We start from the raw sequence: 24,941 nt of genomic DNA, 5'->3' as shown, positions 1-24,941 counted from the left end.
GGGTGAGCTCCCGTTGCTCGGTCCCTGCTCCTGCCAACCTAGCAGTTCGAAAGCACATCAAGTGCAAGTAGATAAATAGGTACCACTCTGGCGGGAAGGTAAACCGCGTTTCCGTGCACTGCTCTGGTTCGTCAGTAGTGGCTTAGTCATGCTGGCCACATAACCCGGAAGCTGTATGCCGGCTCCCTCGGCCAATAAAGCGAGATGAGCGCCGCAACCCCAGAGTCGGCCACGACTGGACCTAATGGTCAGGGGTCCCTTTACCTTAGTATCTTACACACTCTGACTCAAGAGAGGTCACAGTAAAGAGAAATATGAACAGGTCTACTTCTACCCTCGAGGGAGTTCCAGAATCTGCACAACATGCAGCGGCTTGACTGCTCAGTGGAGCAGGATATCGCCAACACGTCACTCCACAGTTGAAATGATTGCACTGGCTACCAGTTAGCTGCCGGGATAAGTTCAAGGTACTGATTTTGGCATATAAAGGCCAATACAGATTGGGACCGTGACACCTGAAATAACTTTAATAATCATTTTATTATTTGTTACCCCAGCCACTCTGCGTGGCTTCCAGCATATACAGCAACATAATAAAACTTCAAACATAAAAAACTCCCCTAAACAGGGCTGCCTTCAGGTGTCTTCTAAAAGTCAGATAGTTGTTTATTTCCTTCACATCTGACGTGCCATGGGGCAGGCACCATGAAGGTCCTCTGCCTGGTTTTTACCGAGAAGGTCCTCTGCCTGGTTCCCTATAGCTTCACTTCTCGCAGGGAGAGAACCACCAGAAGGCCCTCGGAGATGAACCTCAGTGTCCTGGCTGGACGATGGGGATGGAGACGCTCCTTTGGGTATACTGGGATGAGGCTGTTTAGGGCTTTAAAGGTCAGCACCAACACTTTGAATTGTGCTCAGAAATGTCCTCGGAGTCAATGTAGGTCTTTCAGAACCGGTATTATATGGTCCCGGCAGCCGCTCCCAGTCACCAGTCTAGCTGCCGCATTCTGGATTAGTTGCTGTTTCTGAGTCACTTTCAAAGGTAGCCCCACACAGAGCATTTTGCAGTGGTCCAAGCAGGAAATAAGCGCCCCTTATATACCCAGAGGACTATTGCGCTCTGCAGGTGAAGGCTTCTTGTGGATGTCATGTTAGGGGCCTTGTCTAAAGGTTTGCAGCCATCTAGAGTTACCCACTCACGGGGGGGGGGGGAGAACTTGGCCTGTTCTTGTGACTGCAATGGCAAAGAATGTGCAGAAACAGGAAGCAAGTAAAGCTATTGCTACTGACTTCAGATCCAGCTACTCTTAAAGCACAGCTACATTGGCTAGTTGAAAACCAAATATAGTGGTGCCTCGCAAGACGAAAATAATTCGTTCCGTGAGTTGCTTTGTCTTGCGATTTTTTCGTCTTGCGGAGCACGGATTACCCAGGTATTAACGGTTTTACGAAAAAGGAAGCAAACCCGCAAGACGTTTTCGTCTTGCGAAGCACCTCGAAAAACGGAAAACTCTTTCGTCTAGCGAGTTTTTCGTCTTGCACGGCATTCGTCTTGCGGGGCACCACTGTAAAACCTGTGAGAGAAACTGGTGGGATGAAGAAATTAAAGCACCTTAAAGGAATCTTATTTTTTGGCAATCACTCAGACAAGTAAGATTGGGTAAGACCCTGCTATCTATCTATCTATCTATCTATCTATCTATCTATCTATCTATCTATCTATCATCTATCTATCTATCTATATCCATTACTGGCTTTTCCTTTAAAAATAGAATAAAAAATGAACCTAGAAGCATGTTTGTTCTTATATAATTGAGATAGTCTTCTTCTTTGGCAATCACTCGTAGCCAAGTAAGATTGTCTTCCATGAACACGGTTTTAACAGTGAGTCCGTAAGTGACTGTGGGGGCCAGTTCTGGAACCACACGTCCTTCCACAGTGGGGACATTGGTTTCCGGGTGGGAGTTGATCACGGTGAGGGTTTGCCAAGCATGTCTTCCTCTTAGCACGTTTCTCCCTTTCATCCTGGGTTCGGGTGTCTTCAAAGTCCATGGCAACTTTGGTACAGGCTGTTCTCCAACTGGAACACTCGCAGGCCAGTGTTTCCCAGTTGTCGGTGTTTATACTACATTTTTATACTACCTACACCAAAGCACAAAGGACTTTGGTTTCTAACATGGCCACTGAGTTGTTTATGCAGCTCTTTTCAGTGTATTTGTCCTGCCCCAGGGCACTTCACGTTCCCCCCTCCCTTTCTCTCAAAGGTAATTAATTAAGAGCATCCAGATTGCTCCGTTTACACAGCTTCACCTGTGCCTCTCCGTGTTTTGCCATCCAGTTCCTAGAACCACCTTTCAAAAGATCTGCAGTCTCGATTTGTATGTGTTTATTGCTTTGGTGTGCTGTTACCTAAGCAATAAGAGCCAACCTTTATTCAGGACAATTAAAGTCACCGCCTTCGTCCTTAAGCACGATCATCACACGGAAACAGGTGCGGCTCCAAAGTTGCTCAGAGCCAGCCCCACCTTCCTGAAGTCACTGACTTGGCATCACCTGTAACGGCAACCCTTTCCTGATTCCGCGGTTCCACTTCTGTTTCCTCTCCCCTCCCTTTCTTCCCCATAAAATACTACCCAGAACAAGCTCAGCTGCAGCGCTAGCCTGGTTTCTCTGTACACACAGAAGTTTCGGTCATACTAGCCAGTTTCTTTTAACCGGGCACACGGCAGGGAGAGAGCGAGCAACAGTTGCAGCAGGACAGGTAAACAGCTGCTTCTCCCTTGATATCTGTATCCAAGCCAGGGCTAAATACAGGATTTTTGCAGGTGGGTGGGGAGAGGGAGGGACAGTTCTCCTAAGGCATCAGCTTAAACCTGGAATAAGGATAGATCCCACGAACCAGGAATCGTCTTCCACTGCCTGTGACCTTTTTGAGTGCTGTATGACAACAGTATCACTGCTTAGGCGATTAATAATTTGCTGGTTGAGTGGAGGGAGGACCAGGTGAGAGCATGGACTTGAGGTCCTCTGGAGGCTGACCTGAGCAGAGGGATAAAAGCCCACTCCCTCTAGCCAAGGCAGGAAGGGTCTGGAGTTATTTTTTAAAGGACAGGAGGTTCCTTTAAAACACTGGAATCCTGGGCTACAAAACAGCTCTTGGAAGGAACAGCAGGTCCCTTGGGACTTCTGCCTCTGCAGATCTGGGCCGCAGCTTCTCCAGCTGCGCTCTTCATGGGTTTCCTTGCACGCTTAGTTGGGTCTCCCCCAAATGTAACTACTTTCCCGCTGTGAATCTTCCCTTTATTCTGTGTCCTGGGCAGCTGTCTACCAGCTCCATCGGGTACACTAGCTGTGAGTGTACCTGCCTGCACGCTGCCTTGCCAGAGTGGTACATGCTCTGGTTATCTCCTGTTACAGATAGGTAGCCGTGTTGGTCTGCCATGGTCAAAACAAAATAAAAAAATTCCTTCCAGTAGCACCTTAAAGACCAACTGAGTTAGTTCTAGGTATGAGCTTTCGTGTGCATGCACACGAAAGCTCATACCTAGAACTAACTCAGTTGGTCTTTAAGGTGCTACTGGAAGGAATTTTTTTATTTTGTTTTGGTTATCTCCTGCTTAGACTACCGCAATGCGTTCTATGTGGGGCTACCTTTGAAGGTGACCCAGAAACTACAGTTAATCCAGAATGCAATAGTTAGACAGGTTACTGGGAGTGGCCGCCGAGACCATATAAATGACACCGGTCCTGAAAGACACTGGCTCCCAGTACAATTCCGAGCACAATTCAAAGTGTTGGTGCTGACTTTTAGAGCCCTAAATGGCCTCGGCCCAGTATACCTGAAGGAGTGTCTCTACCCCCATCGTTCAGCCCAGACACTGAGGTCCAGGGCCGAGGGCCTTCTGGTGGTTCCCTCACGCTGAGAAGTAAGGTTCCAGGCAGAGGGCCTTCTTGGTAGTGGCGCCTGCTCTCCCATCAGATATGAAGGAAATAAACAACTATCCGACTTTTAGAAGACATCTGAAGGCAGCCCTGTTTAGGGAAGTTTTTGATGTTTGATGTTTTATCATGTTTTTAATATTCTGTTGGGAGCCACCCAGAGTGGCTGGGGAAACCCAGCCGGATGGGCAGGGTAAAAATAATAAATTATTATTATTATATGGCTGTAAATGCGTTCTGCTGCACACTTTGTGTGGTGTAAATGATACGATGCCTGGCTGGCACCACACAGCCAAGCAGAACGTATACTAGCTTTCTTCTCAGGACGGAGCAATCCCACAGCAGGTATATAAGGACCTGAGCAAGTAAACCAAGGTTGTTTTCTGAAAGCAGGTGGTTTTTCAGTCACCTGTCTGTACCCATAACAGCTTCTGTCTGTCTGTCACCTGGCGCAGGATGCGGACGCCGACCGCCATGATCGTGGGCATCGTCCTGGGCCCCTGCGGCCTTGTCCTGAACCTGACCAGCACTCTGGCTCCCGCCTGGAGGGATGTGAGCCGTATCCCTGACCAAGCCTACGACATGATCCAGCACCAAGGCATCTGGGACATCTGCAACGAGTTTCAAGGCACCCAGAAGACTCAGTGCAACATCAAGGACACACTAGGATACTTCTCCCACCAGACTGTGCAAGTCGCCAAAGGGCTGATGCCATCCTCTGTGGCCGTCACGGTCCTGGGGTTGGTTGTGGCTTCGCTGGGCGTTCGCTGCTGGCAGGATATGCCCCAGTACCTGCTGGCCGGGCTGGGCGGCCTGCTGCTCTTTGTTTCCGGGCTGCTTAGCCTGATCGCCGTCTCCTGGTACAATCACGACATCCAAAATCTTCCCATCACGGCTGGCAGTAGCCTAGGGGTGGGCTACTGCCTGGTGCTAGGCTACTTAGGGAGCTGCCTGGAGATAATTGGGGGCTTCTCCCTATCGCTCAGCTTTGCTCAGTGCTGCAAGGAGCGCAAGCTGAAGAAAGCAGCTCTGGATTACAGCTACCCACCCAGCAGTCAGAGGGTCCCAGCGACCACGGCTGCCATTTCTCCCTCCTTTGGCAACACAGAGCTCCAAATGGACTATTACAGGACTCCAACCCCCAGGTCTTACACCAACCCCCAGGACGTACTGGAAAGTGAACACCCCAGTAACTGGAGCAGGTTTCCCTGCGATTCTGATTTATAGCCCTAAGCCGGGACACTCTTGCAAGGAACGAGCTGCAGAAAGATTCCTTCTGGAACTCTGCTCGGACAAAAAAGATACCCAGTGCGGAAAGGTTGCCTACAAATTTAATTCCGGCAAAGACCTTTTCCTACCTCTTTTGCTCGTGAATCAAGCAGGTGCCATAGCCCTAAACTGCTACAGATTCTGGTTCTACGCTTTTCTTTTCGCTTTCTCTCAGGTTAAACATTATATTAAGACAGTAATTAAATCACTCTTGCATGAGGAAGCAATAGGGAGTTTGAGCGGTCCTCTCCACTGTGCAATTTCGGGGATTGGGGAAGGGGCTTGCAGGGCAGCAAGCATAATTGTTTTATTGCTTTTGCACACGTTTACTTGAAGAGTGCCCCAGAGCTTTGTTAAGCAAATGGACAAGATGGTTTTTTGCACACTGGGTGAAAGCTGAAAATTCAGGACCCCGGAATATCTTGGAGTGGGGGCAGGGCTCCTCTGCAGCAACAGATCTGCTTTCATCCCCCTGCGCCACCACCTTCTGTTTACTAAATTGGTAAGAGACCAGGAATCTATCATCCCTCAGGGTTTGACTGTACTCTCAAAGAGATGCCTTGTTTTCCTATCTACAGATGGATACATAAAAATGCAATATGCACGGAATAAAAGTTATATTTTGTATGGTGATTTATATGGCGTCACTAGCTGAATCTTGCCTTCGGAAAACGCACCTTGCCCCTCAAGTGTTTACTTCAAAAGGATCGCTTGATTCGCACCACATTTAAAGCATCTCTTTACCCACCCCTCCACCAAATAATGCTGGGAACTAACTTAAGGGTGCCGATAATTGTAATTCTGTGAGGGATAAAGTACAATTCCCAGGATTCTTTGAGTGGGTGTGGAATGTGCTTTAAATTCATAGTGTGTAAATAGCCCAAGTCCTTCCTTTCTACATGCACTCATTTTCTTAAAACGGCCGCCTATCAGAATAAGCAACAAGTATTTGGTTGGAGTATGTGGAATGTTTTCCTAGGAGAGAGAAAACATGTTAGGAATGCATGATAGGGGAATGAGTTAATGCATGGTGGTTTAGCACATCTGAGCTATGTGTCTTAGAGTGTATTAGAGATGTGGGTGGCACTGTGGTCTAAACCACTGAGCCTCTTGGGCTTGCCAATCAGAAGGTTGGTGGTTCAAAACCCTGCGACGGGGTGAGCTCCCGTTGCTCTTTCCCAGCTCGTGCCAACCTAGCAGTTCGAAAGCACACCAGTGCAAGTAGATAAATAGGTACCGCTCCAGCGGGAAGGTAAATGGTGTTTCCGTGCGCTCTGGTTTCCGTCACAATGTCCCGTTGCGCCAGAAGCGGTTTAGTCATGCTGGCCACATGACCCGGAAAGCTGTCTGTGGACAAACGCTGGCTCCCTTGGCCTGAAAGCGAGATGAGCACCGCAATCCCATAGTAGCCTTTGACTGGACTTAACCACCCAGGGGTCCTTTACCTTTTCACCTTTTAGAGTGCACATGTTAATTGCCACATCCCCCCTCCCCCCCAAAAAATTCAAGGAAATCTTCATTAAGCGTGGAACTCTTCATTAAGAGTTCTGTTACAGAACCTCTACAAGTGGTACAACAGTATGGCTGCTCCTGAACCAGAAGAGCTTGATTACATTAGCTCAGGCACTGATGCATTCAAGGCTGGATTACTGCAATGCATGCTATGGGGAGCATCCCTTACACTAGATCGGAAAACAGCAGCTGGAGCAGAATGAGGCCCAGTCAGTATACATCTCTACACTGGTGGCGTATTTCCTACCATCCAAGTTCAAGGTATTACATATATTAGTATATAAGGCTCTTAGTTATATATTAACAGACCTTCCAAGTGTCTCTATTTTCCAGGGGCAGTTCTGAATTTACAGAAGTTTTGTCGGTGCTTCAACAACAAATGGCAACGATTTTAGAAGCAGATCTGCTGGTGCCTTTAGGTCCGTGTTTCCTAAACTTGGGTCTCCAACTGTTTTTGGACTACAACTCTCATCATACCTAGCTAGCAGGAATTGTAGGTGCATGTTTGGAGACTTAGAGCAGGGATCGCCTTAGTTTATTCAGAGTTCATTTTCTGCAAGTGAGAAGAATCCCTGTTTCCCCCCCCCCCTCCTTTTTTCCTGTGACTGCCATGCAATGTGTTAATATTTTACCAGTTTATACACTATTTGCACAGCTGGCATAATACATTCACAAGGAAGAAGCAGACTGTGCCCTGTTTCGTTTTTAAAGCATTTGGGGAAAAAAGCATTTAACTCACTGTTTGTACTTTCCCTCCAACTAGTAGGAAGAATGCTGGCTTAACAGTGCTTCCCAAAGACTGCCGATCTGCTTTTAGTTGCAAGTGAAGTGGAATCTCTGCTTTGACTTCTGGAACTCAAATAATGTCCTAGGGAAATGGGCAGTTCCCCTCCCCCTCCCCCAAATTTTCATTGGGGCAATTTTAATTTGGCTGGAGCATAGGGGTAAATATCTCCTCCTCTTGCTGCACTTCCAGACATGATTCCCCCCCCCCCCCCCCGACAACAATTTATTAGGGAGGGAATAAATGTCTAAAAAGGCAGTGCTCATGTGCAAAGGGAAGGATTATATCTATTGTAGAAATTAACACTAAGGAGAAATGAAGCATAGAGAGGGGGATTTCTGGAGCAATAACCAGCCAAAACCCACACAAGATAATGGATATGGATCCACCTACATCTGGGGAAACTGTGCAACTGTTCCTCTGTGTCAAAAGCAGTCTGCTTTTTCCCTGAGCTCTGAAAAAAGTGGAAAGCTCAATAGGAACGTCTCAGAATGCCTCCAGGTAACCCATTCATCCCAAGTCTTGTGCAACTATGAGGTTAGATTATATCTGATATTCATTGACCATTTGGTCAGATTTGTTTGTGCTCAGGTTATACAACCATGAACATCCATCCCGATTTGGTTTTTTTTAAAAAAAAAAATCAATTCCAGAATATTCAATGCACTGGCACTTTCCTAATGTCAGCAAGAAATTTTTAAAAGGATATGTGTTGGGCTAAGGCAGGATTTCCCCGAACTTGGGTCCCCAACTGTTTTTTTTTAGACTACAACTCCTATCATCCCTAGCTAGCAGGACCAGTGGTCGGGGTGATGGGAACTGTAGTCCCAACACAGCTGGAGACCCAAGTTTGGGAAACCCTGGGCTAAGGTGATAAAGGTAAAGGGACCCCTGACCATTAGGTCCAGTCATGACCGACTCTGGGGTTGCGGTGCTCATCTCGCTTTATTGGCCGAGGGAGCCGGCGTACAGCTTCCGGGTCATGTGGCCAGCAGGACTAAGCCACTTCTGGCGAACCAGAGCAGCGCACGGAAACGCCGTTTACCTTCCTGCAGGAGCGGTACCTACTTGCATTTTGACGTGCTTTCAAACTGCTAGGTTGGCAGGAGCAGGGACCGAGCAATGGGAGCTCACCCTGTCGCGGGGATTCGAACTGCCGACCTTCTGATTGGCAAGTCCTAGGCTCTGTGGTTTAACCCACAGTGCCACCCTTGGAAACAGACATAGCATATGCCAAATTCCCACTATCATCCGGGCGATGCATTTGGGGGGGAAAGAGATTGCAAGACACTGATCTACTGTGAATCATTTATTTGTTTGCTTTACGAATCTGTGCCCGTGCCTGTCTTCATTGGAGTCGACAATTCCTGCGGAGGATTGTAAAGCCACATTTTAGGACTCTCAGCATTTTCACCTGGACTATCAAAAGCAGTGGTATTACAACCAGTTAAATTCTTCAGGCAAGGAAGAACTGCAGACAGATTGCTAGAAGCCTTGCCAAGTAGGGGGTGCGCTTATTTCAGCCAACGTCCCTCCCTCTGTCCCGCCAGCATCTTAACCACTCACAAGTGCAGCTCCTCTAGGCAGCGAAGTTTTTCTGACCCTGCTGCTGGCTTTGCCAGGCCAGGTTTAAAATCCCAAAGTAAGAACAACACTGGTTCCAAGAACACAGGAAGCATATACCAGTGCTCGGAATTGGAAGCTTAGGACAGGAATCTTAAGAAGCCCTCACCTGCTCGGGATCATAAGCTGCATTGATACAGGTTTCATCTTCAACGAAATTGTCTTCTTTGTCGCTGTCCTTCTGGTAGCTGGCCAGTGGTCCAGTTGATGATACACTTGAAGTCCTGTGGGAGGAAGAGATAAGACAGACGTATTGACTGTGATGCAAATCCTAGGCTGGAACCCTTGTGCTAAGCTGCTAAGAGGCACAGTGATCTTGTAGAACCACCTGCACCACTAATTTGGAACCCAAACTACATGCATTAATGCAAATTGCAGTTGCAGTTGCAGCACATGCATGCCAGAATCTTTCATGATTCTGTGAACAGGACTGCAACAGGCACAAGCAAGCCATTCAAAGCAGGCTGTCTCTGCACAAGCAAATTACTGCTGCCCATATTTTGGGCCCAGCCAAAGTGAGCATCAGGGACGCAGGTGGCGCTGTGGGTTAAACCGCAGAGCCTAGAACTTGCCAATCAGAAGGTCAGCGGTTCAAATCCCCATGACGGGGTGAGCTCCCATTGCTCGGTCCCTGCTCCTGCCAACCTAGCAGTTCGAAAGCATGTCAGAGTGCAAGTAGATAAATAGGTACCGCTCCGGCGGGAAGGTAAACGGCGTTTTTGTGCGCTGCTCTGGTTTGCCAGAAGCGGCTTAGTCATGCTGGCCACATGACCCGGAAGCTGTACGCCGGCTCCCTCGGCCAATAAAGTGAGATGAGTGCCGCAACCCCAGAGTCGGCCACGATTATTATTATCTAGCAGCGTAGGTTAAGGTAAAGGGACCCCTGACCATTAGGTCCAGTTGTGGCCAACTCTGGGGTTGTGGCGCTCATCTCACTTTATTGGCCGAGGGAGCCAGCGTACAGCTTCCGGATCATGTGGCCAGCATGACTAAGCCGCTTCTGGTGAACCAGAGCAGCGCACAAAAACGCCGTTTACCTTCCCGCCGGAGCGGTACCTATTTATCTACTTGCACTCTGACGTGCTTTCGAACTGCTAGGTTGGCAGGAGCAGGGACCGAGCAACAGGAGCTCACCCCATCGCGGGGATTCGAACTGCCGACCTTCTGATCGGCAAGTCCTAGACTCTGTGGTTTAACCCACAGCGCCACCCGCATAGAGAATGACAAATAGCCTTACCTTTGCCGCGTTCTTTGCTTCCTGAAGTAGACAAAGGTCCCTGCTGCTGCCATGGCCATTAGCAGGATGGAAATGATGCCCAGAACGAGACCCGCCCTAGACTTCTCCTCCTCCTCTTCACAGTATTCTCCACTATAGCCCAGTGTGCAGATGCATTTCACTGTATCACCCTCCATAGTGCAGTCCCCTCTCCTGTTACAAGTCTCCCTGCTGCAAGGCTGCGACTCCAAGCCACTTTTCACGATTCCCTGCACCAGAGACGATTCTTTCCATTTCTTTTTGGGAGGTAATGTGGTCTTCTGGCTTCTGCTTGGCTCGAGTGCCCATCCTGCTGTTGCAGTAGTACTCCTTCTCGTGTATTTTTTTACTTGTGCAGTTCCATCCGTAGGCTTCTTGGTGATGGTTTTGGTGGGTGCCACTGTGTTTTTCTTAACAAGAAAGGGTTTTGTTCTCAGCAGTGTGGAAGGTCGGTGTGTGGGCTGGGGTTTCTTCTTTGGAGTGTTGTTGCCTGCCGGCAGAAAAGCCATCAACACATTGCTTTTGGGACACAGTGAGATCAGCCTAATACCATATGACTGATCTGGTGGTTTAAGGATAGAAAATGTAGCTGCCATCAAAGCTTACTTTTCAGAGGTTATGCTATTGTCAGGGAACTGCAGGCAGCGAGGGAGGAAAGAATTAGAGGATACAGGGAACGATCTCCACTGCTCAGTACTCAGTACTGAGTCCTCCTCAGAAGACAGAGAAGAGGATAGTGAGTCTGCTTCAGAGAGAGGGGGATCCACCTCACAGGGGAAAACGGAAGGGGCTGAGCCGTTGGCTCTGTTGGTCTTGAGGGAGACGGAAAAGAGAAAGTAGTTAGAGCAACGCGTCATGAGAGACGGGTCGCTTTGTTTATTCTGCATGTAATCTTGTCAGAAGAAAATAAAGGAATTTATGGCTGGCTGCCGGGAATGTTTCTCTGCTAAGTGCAGCAACGCATGCAGCTGGCTAGCTGACAGCTATGTACTTGATTAAGGAGGTAGCTCACCTTTCCTTTTCTAGCAAAGTCATAAAACACAGATTCTCAAAGGTTAATCTTAAATTGTTTGAATTATCTGTTGACCAACTTAGCTGCTTTGGCCAACAGTTTGGTTGTGGGTATATTCCAGTCTTGAATCTACCTATTCTACAAATAGCACCATCATTGCTTCCCCGATTGAATACTGAAAATGCATTTTTAGTAAAGCATTGAGCATATGAAGCACTTCCTACCTCCTGCTCACAGAATAATTCCTAGAAGCCCCCATTGTAAGACAGCATGGCAAACTAGTTTTAAGTATGTAGCTTGGATTTCCCTTATGTTTTGCATAATCTTCTGTTAGCTACGGGACACGGGTGGCACTGTGGGTTAAACCTAGAGCCTAGGACTTGCCGATCAGAAGGTTGGCGGTTCGAATCCCCACGACGGGGTGAGCTCCGTTGCTCAGTCCCTGCTCCTGCCAGTTTGAAAGCACATCAAAGTGCAAGTAGATAAATAGGTACCGCTTCGGTGAGAAGGTAAATGTCGTTTCTGTGCGCTGCTCTGGTTTGCCAGAAGCGGCTTAGTCATGCTGGCCACATGACCCGGAAGCTGTACGCCGGCTCTTTCGGCCAATAAAGCGAGAAGAGCGCCGCAACCCCAGAGTCGGTCATGATTGGACCTAATGGTCAGGGGTCCCTTTACCTTTACCTTATGTTAGCTATAATTGTGCCTTGGATAGCCTCATGGGCTATGGTGCAACTTTTGTGTACTAGCAAAGCCATAGGAGCTCACCCCCGTTGTGCAGATTCGAACTGCCGACCTTCCGATCGGCAGGCCCAAGAGGCTCAGTGGCTTAGACCACAGCTGGCCACATGACCCAGAAAGCTGATTGTGGACAAACGCCAGCTCCCTCGGCCTGAAGCGAGATGAGCGCCACACCCCATAATCGCCTTTGACTGGACCTAACTGTCCAGGGGTCATTTATCTTTAACTTACTAGGAAAGAACAGTATTTCATTACATTTAAAGCTGTAGTTGTTGGGGTCTATGAAAAGGGAATGATTTTCTGGTAAGGCAGAAGAGTTTGGATTTGATATCCCGTTTTATCACTACCTGAAGGAGTCTCAAAACAGCTAACATTCTCCTTTCCCTTCCTCCCCCACAACAAACACTCTGTGAGGTGAGTGGAGCTGAGAGACTTCAGAGAAGTGTGACTGGCCCAAGGTCAGCCAGCAGCTGCATGTGGAGGAGAAGGGAATCGGAACCTGGTTCACCAGATTACGAGTCTACCGCTCTTAACCACTATGAATCTAGCTGTCCAACCATTAGGAGTTCAGGCATTTTTAAGGGCCATTTAGCAAAGGAGAATTCCCCAAGGATCCATTTACTCACAACACAACACAACACAACACAACACAACACAACACAACACAACAACACAACACAACACAACACAACACAACACAACACAACACAACACATGCAGTTTCTCAGCTGGGTTACTCACAGTCTCTCTCATCTGATCCATCAGAGCAATCAATGCTGCCATCACAAACTTGCTCTTTTGCAATACATTTGCTATTATCCTTGCAGGCTTGGAGCGGCTCTGAGCATCGTGTTTCGGTGCATCTAGTACCATGCTCTAGAACGTACCCGGCGATGCACCTGCAACTTCTCCCTTGCGGAATCGGCAAGCAAATGTGGCTGCATCCACCATTCTTTTCCGAACAGCCATTGTGACCTAGAAGTAGCAAGAGAAAGATTTTTAACCGCTTTGGCTTCCCTGCAACTCTGCAAAATGTGGTGTGTTAAAAGGAAGCACCCTCCTGTCAGCTTGGTTGCTGGTGCAATAAACCCGCGGTTGGTTTTTTTTTGGGGGGGGTGTTATAAACAGGAATAATTTTATACAAGGATGTATACCAAGTTCTCTCATGTCATATGTATATCACAAAAATAGCATAATAAATGTGGGAAAATATCTGCAACATCTGTTTCATTATTAGTGGTCAATGTGTATGAGTTCTTGGTTTATGAATTGGTTTAAACAATTAGGAGAAAGAAGGAGGAGGGGGGAAAGGGGGAAGAGGGGTGGGCGGGTGGGGTGGGCTGGTTATGCTTCTATTACTCTACTTAGTGGGTGGGGTGTCAGCGTCACTTGTATGGGTTCTTACTACTCACTTGTTATATTTCCTTCATGGTGAGAGAGGTTGCAGGTGGCTTAAGGTGTGGTTGGTTGTCTTTGGTTGGCTGTAGTGTGAAATGTTTTTGTGTGTGAGCAGGGTGTGAGTGTGTATTTTTGAATCAGGTTAGCCAGATTGATTTGCATGCTTTTGGGGGATTCTTGATGTTGTCTTGTTGGGCTCTGTATGTGATAAAGGGGAACCAAACCAGGGTGAAGGTGTCTTCTTCTATTTGTCCCCGTGTCGGTTTATTGGTTAGTTTTTCTAAAACAAACCTGTGTTGAACCCTTCTGTTACCTGGTCCCCAGTTTAAGCAATCTAAAAAGGTAAAGGGACCCAGCGTACATGTGGCCAGCATGACTAAGCTGCTTCTGGCGAACCAGAGCAGCGCACGGAAACACTGTTTACCTTCCCTCCAGAGTGGTACCTATTTATCTACTTGCACTTTGACGTGCTTTCAAACTGCTAGGTGGGCAGGAGCTGGGACCGAGCAATGGGAGCTCACCCCGTCGTGGGGATTTGAACCGTCGACCTTCTGATCGGCAAGTCCTAGGCTCTGTGGTTTAACCCACAACGCCACCCGCATCCCATTAAGCAATCTAGAGCAAGCCTTAAAGATAGCGGGAGTTCTTCCAGAAGGCAAGCAGCTTGACAGATTCTAGTAAGGAAGAACTGGTGCCCCTATTTTTGTGTTAGGTTAAGAAGCCACCATTTTGAGTTATACCCCCCAAAGGGCCCCAAGTTGACCAAGTAACTGCTCAGAAGAGACCCTGGTCACCCTTTTAAAACTTTAAAAATGTTTACCTTGTTGGTTGAGTTTGCTGTAGATCTTTATATCCACAAGTTTCTGCTCTTCTTTAAACCACCAGTTTTCCGAATCATCCAGTCTGCTGTGCCACACCTTTGTTGCACCTATTAAGACATAAAATAAGAGGGGGGAAATTGGAGACACATTCTTTACAGTGACCTAGGGTGTGTGTGTGTGTGAAACTATATGGCATTAGAATTTCCCACCCCAATTCTCAACTAGCTAAAATCTGTTTATTTCTGAGCTAATTAGGTAAGTTATCTTCGTGCACACTGCACTGCATCAAGGCTCCCAAAGAATACCAGCTGAATGTGTCCTATAAGCTTAGGAATAATGCTAAACACTCATCTCAACCCCCTAGAATGCCAATCATTTAAGACTTCTAGCTAGGATCAGTTCCTTGGCATCTGCCCCACTTAATTTTGTTGGCATGCGATGGACTTCTCAAGTCCAGGCAGGTGATCAAGCATCGCCATGTGCTACCATCTGCCACATCTACCCAGTGGCGTAAGGATGGGGGGGGGACAGGGGGCCGTGGCTCTGGGCACACAACCAGGCGCCCCTCACAATAGGCACCCTCATCGAGGCTGTAGCTGTGGGGAATCATAGAATCATAGAATCATAGAGTTGGAAGAGACCACAAGGGCCATCGAGTCCAACCCCCTGCCAAGCAGGAAACACCATCAGAGCACTCCTGACATATGGTTGTCAAGCCTCTGCTTAAAGACCTCCAAAGAAGGAGACTCCACCACACTCCTTGGCAGCAAATTCCACTGTCGAACAGCTCTTACTGTCAGGAAGTTCTTCCTAAGGTTTAGGTGGAATCTTCTTTCTTGTAGTTTGGAACCACTGCTCCGTGTCCGCTTCTCTGGAGCAGCAGAAAACAACCTTTCTCCCTCCTCTATGTGACATCCTTTTATATATTTGAACATGGCTATCATATCACCCCTTAACCTCCTCTTCTCCAGGCTAAACATGCCCAGCTCCCTTAGCCGTTCCTCATAAGGCATCGTTTCCAGGCCTTTGACCATTTTGCTTGCCCTCCTCTGGACACGTTCCAGTTTGTCAGTGTCCTTCTTGAACTGTGGTGCCCAGAACTGGACACAGTACTCCAGGTGGGGAGACAAGCTGCGCCCAGGCCTAGCCTTTAGGGCTGGGGCACCGGCAGTACCTCCTCCTCCTCGTGGCCAGCGAAATGACCCCCGTGTGCCCCGCCACTGGGCTGGCCGAGAGGGAGGAGGAAGAGGAAGGTAGGACAGCACTGCTGGAGCCACGTGCATTGCCCAGAGTGCCTTGCTGCAGTGATAGGTAGCATGAGGTGACACGGTGGTGCCCTCAGCTTCACTTTTTGTCTGCCTTATCTCTGCTACCAGGTTGGGACTAGTTTGCAAGGAGAGATTCCCTTGATTAGACGCTGACCAGCAAAGGGACTGACCATTGCTCAGTCCACCAGAGGGGCACAACACTTGCCCCACCCCAGAGACCAGCCACCCATGCTACGTCCCTGCATCGACTCACACTTTATTTAAATACAGTGGTGCCTCGCAAGACGAAATTAATTCGTTCCGCGAGTTTTTTTCGTCTTGCGATTTTTTCGTCTTGCGAAGCATGGACTTTGGAAAAGCTTCAAAAATCACCAAAGTCTTCAAAAACCTCAAAAAAGGCTACCACACCGTGTGCTATGAGTTGCTCCTCGAAGTGAATGCACGGTTTTAAGAAAAAGGAAACAAACTTGCAAGACAAAGGAAACAAACTTGCAAGACGTTTCCGTCTTGCGAAGGAAGCCCATAGGGAAATTCGTCTTGCGAAGCAACTCAAAAAACGAAAAACTCTTTCGTTTTGCAAGTTTTTTGTCTTTCGAGGCATTCGTCTTGCGAGGTACCACTGTATAATGTTTTGCTGGAATTCTGCAATTGTTGGAGCCTGCTTACCATTGCGCGCCGTTGTTGTCCAGACCATTATCCCCTCCCCGGCCGTGAAGAGTGTAAGGCCACGCAGCCCAGAACGAATGAGCCTGTGCTGAGTGCCGTCCGTCCGAATGCTTTCCACAGTGCCTTTTGCTGGAAGAAAGGAAGTTAGAGGCTGAGCTGTGTAAGAGGAATATGCATGGGAACTACTCCTGGGAACTACTCCTGTTGAGTTTCAAGCCACATTACATTAAAGACTGGCATCTGCAGAGAAGCATCTCATTCGCTGACTTCCATTCTCTAAACTTTCCATGATCTTGAAATATTTCGTCTTGAAGGCATTCCTAGCAGGAAGTCGCCAACACTTGTTACATTGATTAGATCTTGCTGGCCATGCCTATCTCGGACTTTTGCTTCTCTGCAGGATACAGATACAGCTTAAACACTGACACCATATCCGAACTGGATTTGAAAGCCAGCCCATTATAATAAATAAAAATAAACGCAATAAAGTTAACAAAGGATCCATTTCCAGATCCCAAGATGGGTTATTTTGCAAGTTAGTTAGTGGTTCAGCCAGTCCAGAAAGCTGGCCAAGCCTTTCAACATGCCCCAAAGGAGGCTAAAGGTAAAGGGACCCCTGACCGTTAGGCCCAATCGTGGCCGACTCTGGGGTTGCGGTGCTCATCTCGCTTTATTGGCCAAGGAAGCCGGCGTACAGCTTCCGGGTCATGTGGCCAGCATGGCTAAGCCGCTTCTGGAGAACCAGAGCAGCGCACGGAAATGCCGTTTACCTTCCTGCTGGAGTGGTACCTATTTATCTACTTGCACTTTGACGTGCTTTTGAACTGCTAGGTGGGCAGGAGCAGGGACCGAGCAACGGGAGCTCACCCCGTCGCGGGGATTCGAACCGCCAGCCTTCTGATCGGCAAGTCCTAGGCTCTGTGGTTTAACCCACAGCGCCACCTGCGTCCCTTAAAGGAGGCTAGCTGCGCCCAAATAATTATACCATTGTGGATGTTAGACTACTTACCTTGGTCAGCCCAGTAGACCTGGGTGCCATAATCTACTATTGTTAAACCCACTGGAGTCTGTGATGTCGCCCAGAGAACGTTCCTCTTGCTCCCATCCATGGAAGAACATTCTATTACGGGACCAAGGGCGCTGTGTTCGTTACCGGAGTCGACAAAGCACATAGCCACAGTTGGGGGATGCAGAACTACAGAAGTTGGATGGGACAGCCCATCGCTGATCAGAACAAGTGTGTATCTCCCATCTGAAGTTGCCACTTGGATTGATGGGTGCTTGCTGTCAATCCAGTAGATGTTGCCACTCAGCCAGTCAAGAGCTAGTGAGATCACGGTGCCCTTGACCGGCAGGACTTCCTTCAGTGCAACTCTCCCGGCGTCCTTCATAGCTAGGACCTTTATGACGCCACCTTCAGACTCCGAGTAGTAAAGTGCATTGTCACGTACAGAGTAGTCTACTGCTGCCAAGTGGTTGACGCTTGTCATGGGGAGGGTGCTGTGGACAGGGGTCAGCTGCCCCGAAACGGAGCGCAGTTTCTTTAGGTAGACCTAGGATTTTAGGACAGCATTAGATACATTTATGTGGTTTGGGGAGGCAACAAGAGGGTGTTCCATTTGCAGCTTCAGCGGAGAAATTCTGCCAAGGAAACTGTAATGGTTCTAAGGGGTTGCTCATACGTAAGCAGGTGCCTATTTCCCTGGCTGGGTGCAAACACCTGGCTGGGCTGCCAAAGTGAACCTTTTCTGTCCGGACAACCACTCACCCATGGCTGACTCAGTCGCTGGCAGAATCCATCAGTGGGCGTTTCTTAAACTTCTTCCAGCAAAGAAGCTCTTTGATGCCTAGTCTCCGCCTACCCTCTCTGCGCGAAAGCCTTCTGCGCAAGGAGGGCGTGGGCAACGGAGGACCCCTACTCTCCCCGCTGGTCCCAGGCAAGGAGTCATGGGACCACCTCGCTACTTCCCCCACCCGCCCCCCTTCTCCACTGGTGCTACACTGATTCTCTTCCCCAGAAGATGGGCTGCTCCTCCCGATCCCTGGACGATCTCTGGAATCCCTCTGGCTTTTGCGCTCCCCCTCCAGTACTGATGGCAGTTCCATGACAGAAACCCTTCTCATATGACCTAAATCTACAGTGGTACCTTGGGTTAAGAACTTAATTCGTTCTGAAGGTCCATTCTTAACCTGAAACTGTTCTTAACCTGAGGTACCACTTTAGCTAATGGGGCCTCCCGATGCCGCCACGCGATTTCTGTTCGCATCCTGAAGCAAAGTTCTTAACCCAAGGTACTATTTCTGGGTTAGCGGAGTCTGTAACCTGAAGCGTCTGTAACCTGAAGCATCTGTAACCTGAGGTACCACTGTACTGGTCTTTAGGGCCTTTTTTCCACAACTGGCAAAGATGAGCCTTCATGCAAGTTTAAAACAACTGTGTCTCTGCAACACAGTGAAGTAGAAGCTCTGCACTGAAGTGAGTTTGGTAAAAGTGTACAAGGGGCCTGACTGAGGCATCACAGTCTTCTTCACTTGCGAGAGAAAAGACAATGGACATTTCACAATGGCAAGTGCTGCAGAGAAAGAGCTTCAGTAATGTGTGACCCTGAAGTTTTGGATCCCCTTCAAACTGGTGCCAAAGTTTTGTGCTATTTTTGTGCCACCCCCCCAAACTGAGTAATTGATACTCCAACCAGGAGACAAAGGCATTCTCGCCCCCACACAAGCCAACATTGTGTGATTCACTCCAAACCGGTGCCAAATTTCGCAACCGTTTCAAACCTTTCTGCACTGCACACCCTGCTCCCAAAATGAGGAATTGATACTAAAAATTGGGTTCCTAGTTAATGCCGCTGAAGTGAAATGCACTCAAGATCCCACATGGTCTGATTGGCTCCAAGCAGTGTCAGATTCTCACAGTTGTTTTGCACCATTTCAGAGCACAAACCCCATGTTTTGCATTGCCCCCTCAAAAGCAGCACAGTAAATGCATTAAAATTGAGAAATATCTCTGCCCAGAGGCTGACAATGGCAGTTTGAGCGCTTCCGCTGCACCAAACAGCACAAAACTATTGCATAATGACTGCTCTCCACATCAAACGGAGGGCACCCTTTGCATGCCAGTGCACAGCACCCCCAATCCTACGTGACTCCCGGCAAAGCGCTCCTGGACCACCTCCCCAAGTGCGGACCAGGTGAGCGTAGGGTCCGCTTTTTAAGCATAAAAGAGCCTACCTGGGAGCTCTCAGTCGGCTCCAAAGCTTCATCTTCTGAGAAGGTAAGACTGGGGCCACAGTCTGCTCTGGGGCCGGGTGGGAGCCATGTCTTTAACTCACTCCACCTGGCGGTGATGCCAGGGTTTCCCGTTAAAGGGGTTGTGTTGAGGGGAGTCACTGGCCATACGTTGAAAGGTTGTCAGTGCACTCCTCTGTGTTGCGGTGAAATAGTGGGCAGGCTCTCTGCTTAAACATACCGTATTTTTCGCTCTATAAGACACACCCAATCATAAGACACACCTAGTTTTAGAGGAGGAGAACAGGGAAAAATAATTCTCCCCCTCTCTGCTCAGCGCCCCTTCAACGAAGCGGCAGGAGAAACGGAGCCCCTTCCATTTATCCTCCAGCTTCGCTGAAGGGGCGCTGCACAGAGAGGGAAAACTGTGCAGCGCCTCTCCAGCGAAGTGAAGCCAGGAGAGCAAGAGGGATCGGTGCACACTGACCCCTCTTGCTCTCCTGGCTTCAGCGAAAGCAACGCAAAGCCTCCGGAGTTTGTGGCACAGAACATCACAAAGCTAACACTTTGGTATCAGTCGAGAGGGGATCCAAAATTTTGAGGTCATGCTTTAATGCAGGTCACGGAAAGGGAGATGAGATACACAACATTTTTTGTCGAGCAGCCTTGTAAGAGCTCAATCTAGTCATGTTTACCCAGCAGGGGGGAAAATCATTTCTTTTCCAGCTTACCACAAAGGGGGGAAAGGACCCCTTGGACTGGAAAACTACAACCAAATTCCCTGTTATTATGCAAGAGGTCATTTGCAGCAATACCTGAGTAACAGAGGCTTGTGCAACCAGAAACATGAACGCCGTCTCCTTCAGAGGAACACAGGTCTTTTCATCGTTTGAAAGCACAAGTCCAGCTGGGCAGCGGCAGCTCCCTCTTTTGTTTGGGTTCAACAGGCACAAGTGGGAACAGCCATTTCCCACACACGGGTTGGGGGCTCCCGGCTGAAGAACTTCATGCAGGATCTGCAAGCCAATTTCCCCAGATGTTAAAAGCTTTGACCGAGATTGGTGTTTTCAGGGCATCTCTGTCTGTAGCCTGAATCAAGGCCATGCACTGCAATGTACACTGTGCTGGGGGAAATATGCAGTAAAGCCCATCTGCATTGTGTGGGTGAGTTGGGGAAAGGAAAAGCATTTCCCATTTAATCTCAAGTTTGTGGGAGTTGTCATGAAGTGGGGGGAAAGGTATCTTCCATCCTCTATTTGACAAAGGATTAGGCCCATGAGCCAGGTGTGCAACAGGTCAGTTTCCCTGGCAGTCTGGATTTAGTCTAAACCACAGAGCCTAGGGCTTGCTGATCAGAAGGTCGGCGGTTCGAATCCCCGTGATGGGGTGAGCTCCCGTTACTCGGTCCCTGCTCCTGCCAACCTAGCAGTTCGAAAGCATGTCAAAGTGCGAGTAGATAAATAGGTACCACTCTGGTGGGAAGGTAGATGGCGTTTCCGTGCACTGCTCTGGTTCGCCAGAAGTGGCTTAGTCATGCTGGCCACATGACCCGGAAGCTGTGCGCAGGCTCCCTCGGCCAGTAAAGCGAGATGAGCGCCGCAACCCAAGAGTCGTCTGCGACAGGGCCTAATGGTCAGGAGTCCCTTTACCTTTACTCTGAATTTTTGAAGCAGAAGAGCTTGCGTTGCTCCCCAGCTACTGAATAACTCTTTTAACAAGCTGGGTCCTTCAGGCCTGCATTATTATTATTATTTCCAATAGACTGTAAGGGCTTTGCCAAGCTAAGTGGAATGCATACCGCTTCTTTACACAAGTGTGATTCACTTCAGCAGGCAAGTTTGATACAGCTTTTACTGATGGTTGGCAGTCTGAACCATACTCACACATGGGACTTCCCAAAATGAGTTAACACTAATTAGTGCAGCAACTATACTCACAAGAATAGCGGCATTTGGCCTATACCTTGTTCCTAACCATGTTTTCCATTCTCCCAGCTTGCCTTGCAGCAAAACTGTTTGACTTGCTCAATATGATAGCGTGAGAGTTTTGTTCAGAGGGATGCTATGCAAACAAAGTCCCAGCAGAACCCAGTTTCAGTTATTCTTCAATGTTGGCAAGGAGATACACTCTTGGCTCAACCGACTGGTCCCCTACAAAGAGTTAAAGGCAGTACCTTAAGTCCATATGGTTGCCCATGACGCTTGATAAGGACGGATCTATTCTTTCCAGTCCTTTTGTGTAGTCTCTGTACTGTCCTTGTTTTCAGCTCAGACCAATAAACGTAATCCTCAAAGACAGCCACTGCGAAGGGACTATGAATTTCAGTCAGCTCAAACACCTAGCAGAGGGGAAATGAAGTGTTGATGTCAAGATACTTTTCCCAGTTTGACCTAGATCTTATGTTCAACAAAGATTTGGAAGTTTTTAAATGAGCATTGTTCCCCCAACTTTTGTCTCTGTCACTTCTGGGTCAAATGCAAGATTTTGTATCCATATAGAATTCTATCAAGATTTACTGAGAGCAAAGATGGAGTGTCACAATGCAAGCAGGAGCAGTTCCCACTTTCAAAGGAAAAATGAAGCCTCAGCTCTTGAATATATAAGCTTACCTGAGCTTCGTCCACAGCTGGAAGCAAGAATTTATTTGATATTAATTTAACTTGCATACTGCTTTATATTTCAAGAAATCTCTAAAGTGGGTTACGTCAACTGTACTACCGACACTTCTAAAGTACCGCATTTAAGTAACGTAAGAAATAAATCTTTAAATACGCCTGAGTAAAATAAAAAAAAAGGTAAATCTTACACAAAACGAAAATACATCAATGTACAGTATAATTATATACAGTTGAATCAACGAAATTTATCACAACAGATTGTAGGCATACATATAGCTGACCCAGAACCAAGCAGCAGTTAGATTTCAGGCTGGAAGTTGGAAAGAATAGTGGAGTCAGATAATAGGATGGTCTTTCTTTACCGATATTGTGAATGAACTTGAGTCAAGAACAAAGAAAGTGGATTTTAAAGCAGTATACCTACTTTGGGGTCGTCATATATATACGGGTGGCGCTGTGGGTTAAACCACAGAGCCTAGGACTTGCCAATCAGAAGGTCAGCAGTTCGAATTCCCACAGCGGAGTGAGCTCCTGTTGCTCGGTCCCTGTTCCTACCAACCTAGCAGTTCGAAAGCACGTCAAAGTGCAAGTAGATAAATAGGTACCGCTCCGGCGGGAAGGTAAATGGCGTTTCCGTGTGCTGCTCTGGTTTGCCAGAAGTGGCTTAGTCCTGCTGGCCACATGACCCAGAAGCTGTACGCCGGCTTCCTTGGCCAATAAAGCGAGATGAGCGCCGCGACCCCAGAGTCGGCCACGACTGGACCTAATGGTCAGGGGTCCCTTTACCTTTAGTGTGTGTGTGTGTGTGTGTGTGTGAGTGAGAGAGAGAGAGAGAGAGAGAGGAGAGATCACATGAATATTATAAAAAAGCATTTTTGCATTCACTCCATCCACACTCCAGGTATGCTTATAAGGTATGCGGTACCTTCATACCACTGCCATCCAAGTAGGCCGACCCAATATAGTGAAACTTGTCGTCAGACCAAAAGATTTTCCAGCTCAGGAGGTCAAGGGTTATGCTGGTGGGCCAGCCAAGCCCCTCAAGTAGTACCGATCTCCTGCTTCCATCCATTCCAGCTTGCTGTATTTTGGAGTCATCCCCTATTGCAGACCAATACATTAACCTAAGGAAGAGAAGGTGAATGTTAAGATACTTCTGCGGGGCAGAAAAATTGAATGGACTTCAGTTTTCACACACTACTGATATAATGCTTGTTGGAAAGAAAAGGTTCGCAAGCCTAAATTCCATTTTAGTCTGCACATTTTAATTGCCATTTTCCCAATTGTCCCCTTTTGAGAATCATACATCTCTTATCGTAGCCAGAGCCCACTTTGAGCCAGGTCATGAATCCCTATGACCAAAGCAGGAGCTCAGATCAAGAATCCTGCAAATGGTAAGTGTGCATTGTCCTTTGCACACGAGTTGTCTCCTAGCACACTAGAATGAAAAGCTGGTCTTCCGTGCAGTTTAGAGTTCCAGACTCTTTTTTTTTAACCTGAATGGCTTATATGTATGGAACATCCCCAATAAGGTCAGTGGATGAGTTGCCATCAGTCCCATTTTGTGGCAATCTTTTTTTAAAATGTTTTGATTGGTCAAGCTTGCCAAGCCTACTTGAAAAGTTTTTGTATGTGGTGGGCAGGCACAGCGATATAATGTGCACCTTTGCCCTTTTTTATTTTAAAGCTTAGGCTAGCCTTGAAAAGAAGCTAAGATCAAGAGCCAAGACTAGAATGGCAGACCAGCAACACTTCTCACAGTAATTAGAATGGCATGTGTGGCTTTTGGGCGGCCTGTATCTGGCACATGCAGCAGACTACATAGTAGCTTGGTTCCCAAACGCCTTGGTACTCAAAACGCCTTGGTTCCCAAACGCTGAAAACCCGGAAGTAAATGTTCCAGTTTTTGAATGTTTTTCAGAAGCCAGATGTCCGATGCGAGTGTCTGCTATTGTTTCCGGGGCGCCTGCACCAATCAGAAGCTGCACCTTGGTATTCGAACATTTCAGAAGTCAAACGGACCTCCAGAATGAATTAAGTTTCGCGCTTTTGTTTTTGCGATTTATTTTGTGTTTTTGAGGCTTTTTCGTTGTTGTTTTTTTGTGTGTGTGACTGTGTGGAACCCAGTTCAGCTACTGACTGATTGATTGTGTGACTGCAGAAATGGCTAAAAGCCCCCCATCCAAACAATGAGTATCAGCAGTGCAGGTAAGAAAAAAAAATTAATTTCTATCATCTAAAATACTGTCTTATTGATTTTATAGTGCAGTACATTGATTTTTGCTTTCATTTTGTGGATCGACGGTCTCGTTAGATAGTAAAATTCATGATAAATTGCTGTTTTAGGGGTTGTTTTTAAAAGTCTGGAACGGATTAATCCATTTTGCATTACTTTCTATGGGAAAAGTGCACCTTGGTTTTGGAACGGACTTCCAGAATGGATTAAGTTTGAGAACCAAGGTACCACTGTATTCCAGTTAGAAGCCCAACCTTCTTGGAAGCAATGTTCATAAAATACAGAGACTCTGAAAGTCTTACCCATCCAATGGGTGGAGTGCGAGTGACCGAGGCTGATCCAGGTAATCAAGAACAATAGTGTGCTCAGGAATTCCTCTCCATTTGCCATTTAGCTGCGTAGCCAAGATCTGTCCTGCCATCCCATCTGTCCAGTAAAGATTTCTTCCTACCCAGTCTACTGCTATGCAATCCGATTTGATTCCTGGAGTCATGGGAGGGGGGAGATAAAATGAGTGCACTCCACCGACACTTGGAGGTCAGGAACGTAACTCCCCATGCAAATTGGTCAT

The 24,941-nt window shown here is 47.7% G+C and overlaps 2 protein-coding genes across 5 annotated transcripts in view; one reads left to right on the top strand and one right to left on the bottom strand.

Annotated features, from left to right (window-relative positions):
* The window catches only part of CLDN23 (claudin 23), a 32,542-nt gene extending 26,707 nt beyond the window's left edge, over positions 1-5,835 (top strand). The window contains exons 1-2 of one of the 2 annotated variants that reach the window (XM_081845577.1): positions 2,787-2,825; positions 4,395-5,835. In XM_081845577.1, the coding sequence (XP_081701703.1) occupies positions 4,396-5,166 (771 nt within the window). In that variant the 5' untranslated portion in view covers positions 2,787-2,825; position 4,395 and the 3' untranslated portion in view covers positions 5,167-5,835. Of the gene's footprint in view, positions 1-2,786; positions 2,826-4,394 lie in introns of those variants that run through there. The other variant, XM_081845576.1, reaches the window with a different exon arrangement.
* LOC309332051 (low-density lipoprotein receptor-related protein 2-like) overlaps positions 1-24,941 on the bottom strand; it is a 218,584-nt gene that overhangs the window by 37,276 nt on the left and 156,367 nt on the right. For 2 of the 3 annotated variants that reach the window (XR_014152054.1, XR_014152055.1), the window contains 10 exons: positions 24,673-24,853; positions 23,060-23,258; positions 21,690-21,854; positions 20,332-20,532; positions 17,295-17,838; positions 16,286-16,414; positions 14,351-14,458; positions 12,874-13,107; positions 10,365-10,872; positions 9,237-9,351 (listed from right to left, as the gene is read on the bottom strand). Coding sequence is in view for 1 of the 3 variants with exons in the window: in XM_081844699.1 (XP_081700825.1) it covers positions 8,827-8,871; positions 9,237-9,351; positions 10,365-10,872; positions 12,874-13,107; positions 14,351-14,458; positions 16,286-16,414; positions 17,295-17,838; positions 20,332-20,532; positions 21,690-21,854; positions 23,060-23,258; positions 24,673-24,853 (2,429 nt within the window). In the remaining 2 variants the exon portion in view is untranslated. Of the gene's footprint in view, positions 1-8,798; positions 8,872-9,236; positions 9,352-10,364; positions 10,873-12,873; positions 13,108-14,350; positions 14,459-16,285; positions 16,415-17,294; positions 17,839-20,331; positions 20,533-21,689; positions 21,855-23,059; positions 23,259-24,672; positions 24,854-24,941 lie in introns of those variants that run through there. The other variant, XM_081844699.1, reaches the window with a different exon arrangement.

This window comes from Podarcis erhardii (assembly GCF_964252035.2).
Source record: "Podarcis erhardii genome assembly, chromosome: 17".
NCBI lineage: Eukaryota > Metazoa > Chordata > Lepidosauria > Squamata > Lacertidae > Podarcis > Podarcis erhardii.
Note: the sequence above shows the minus strand (reverse complement) of the source record. Positions and strands in the feature narration are given on the sequence as shown.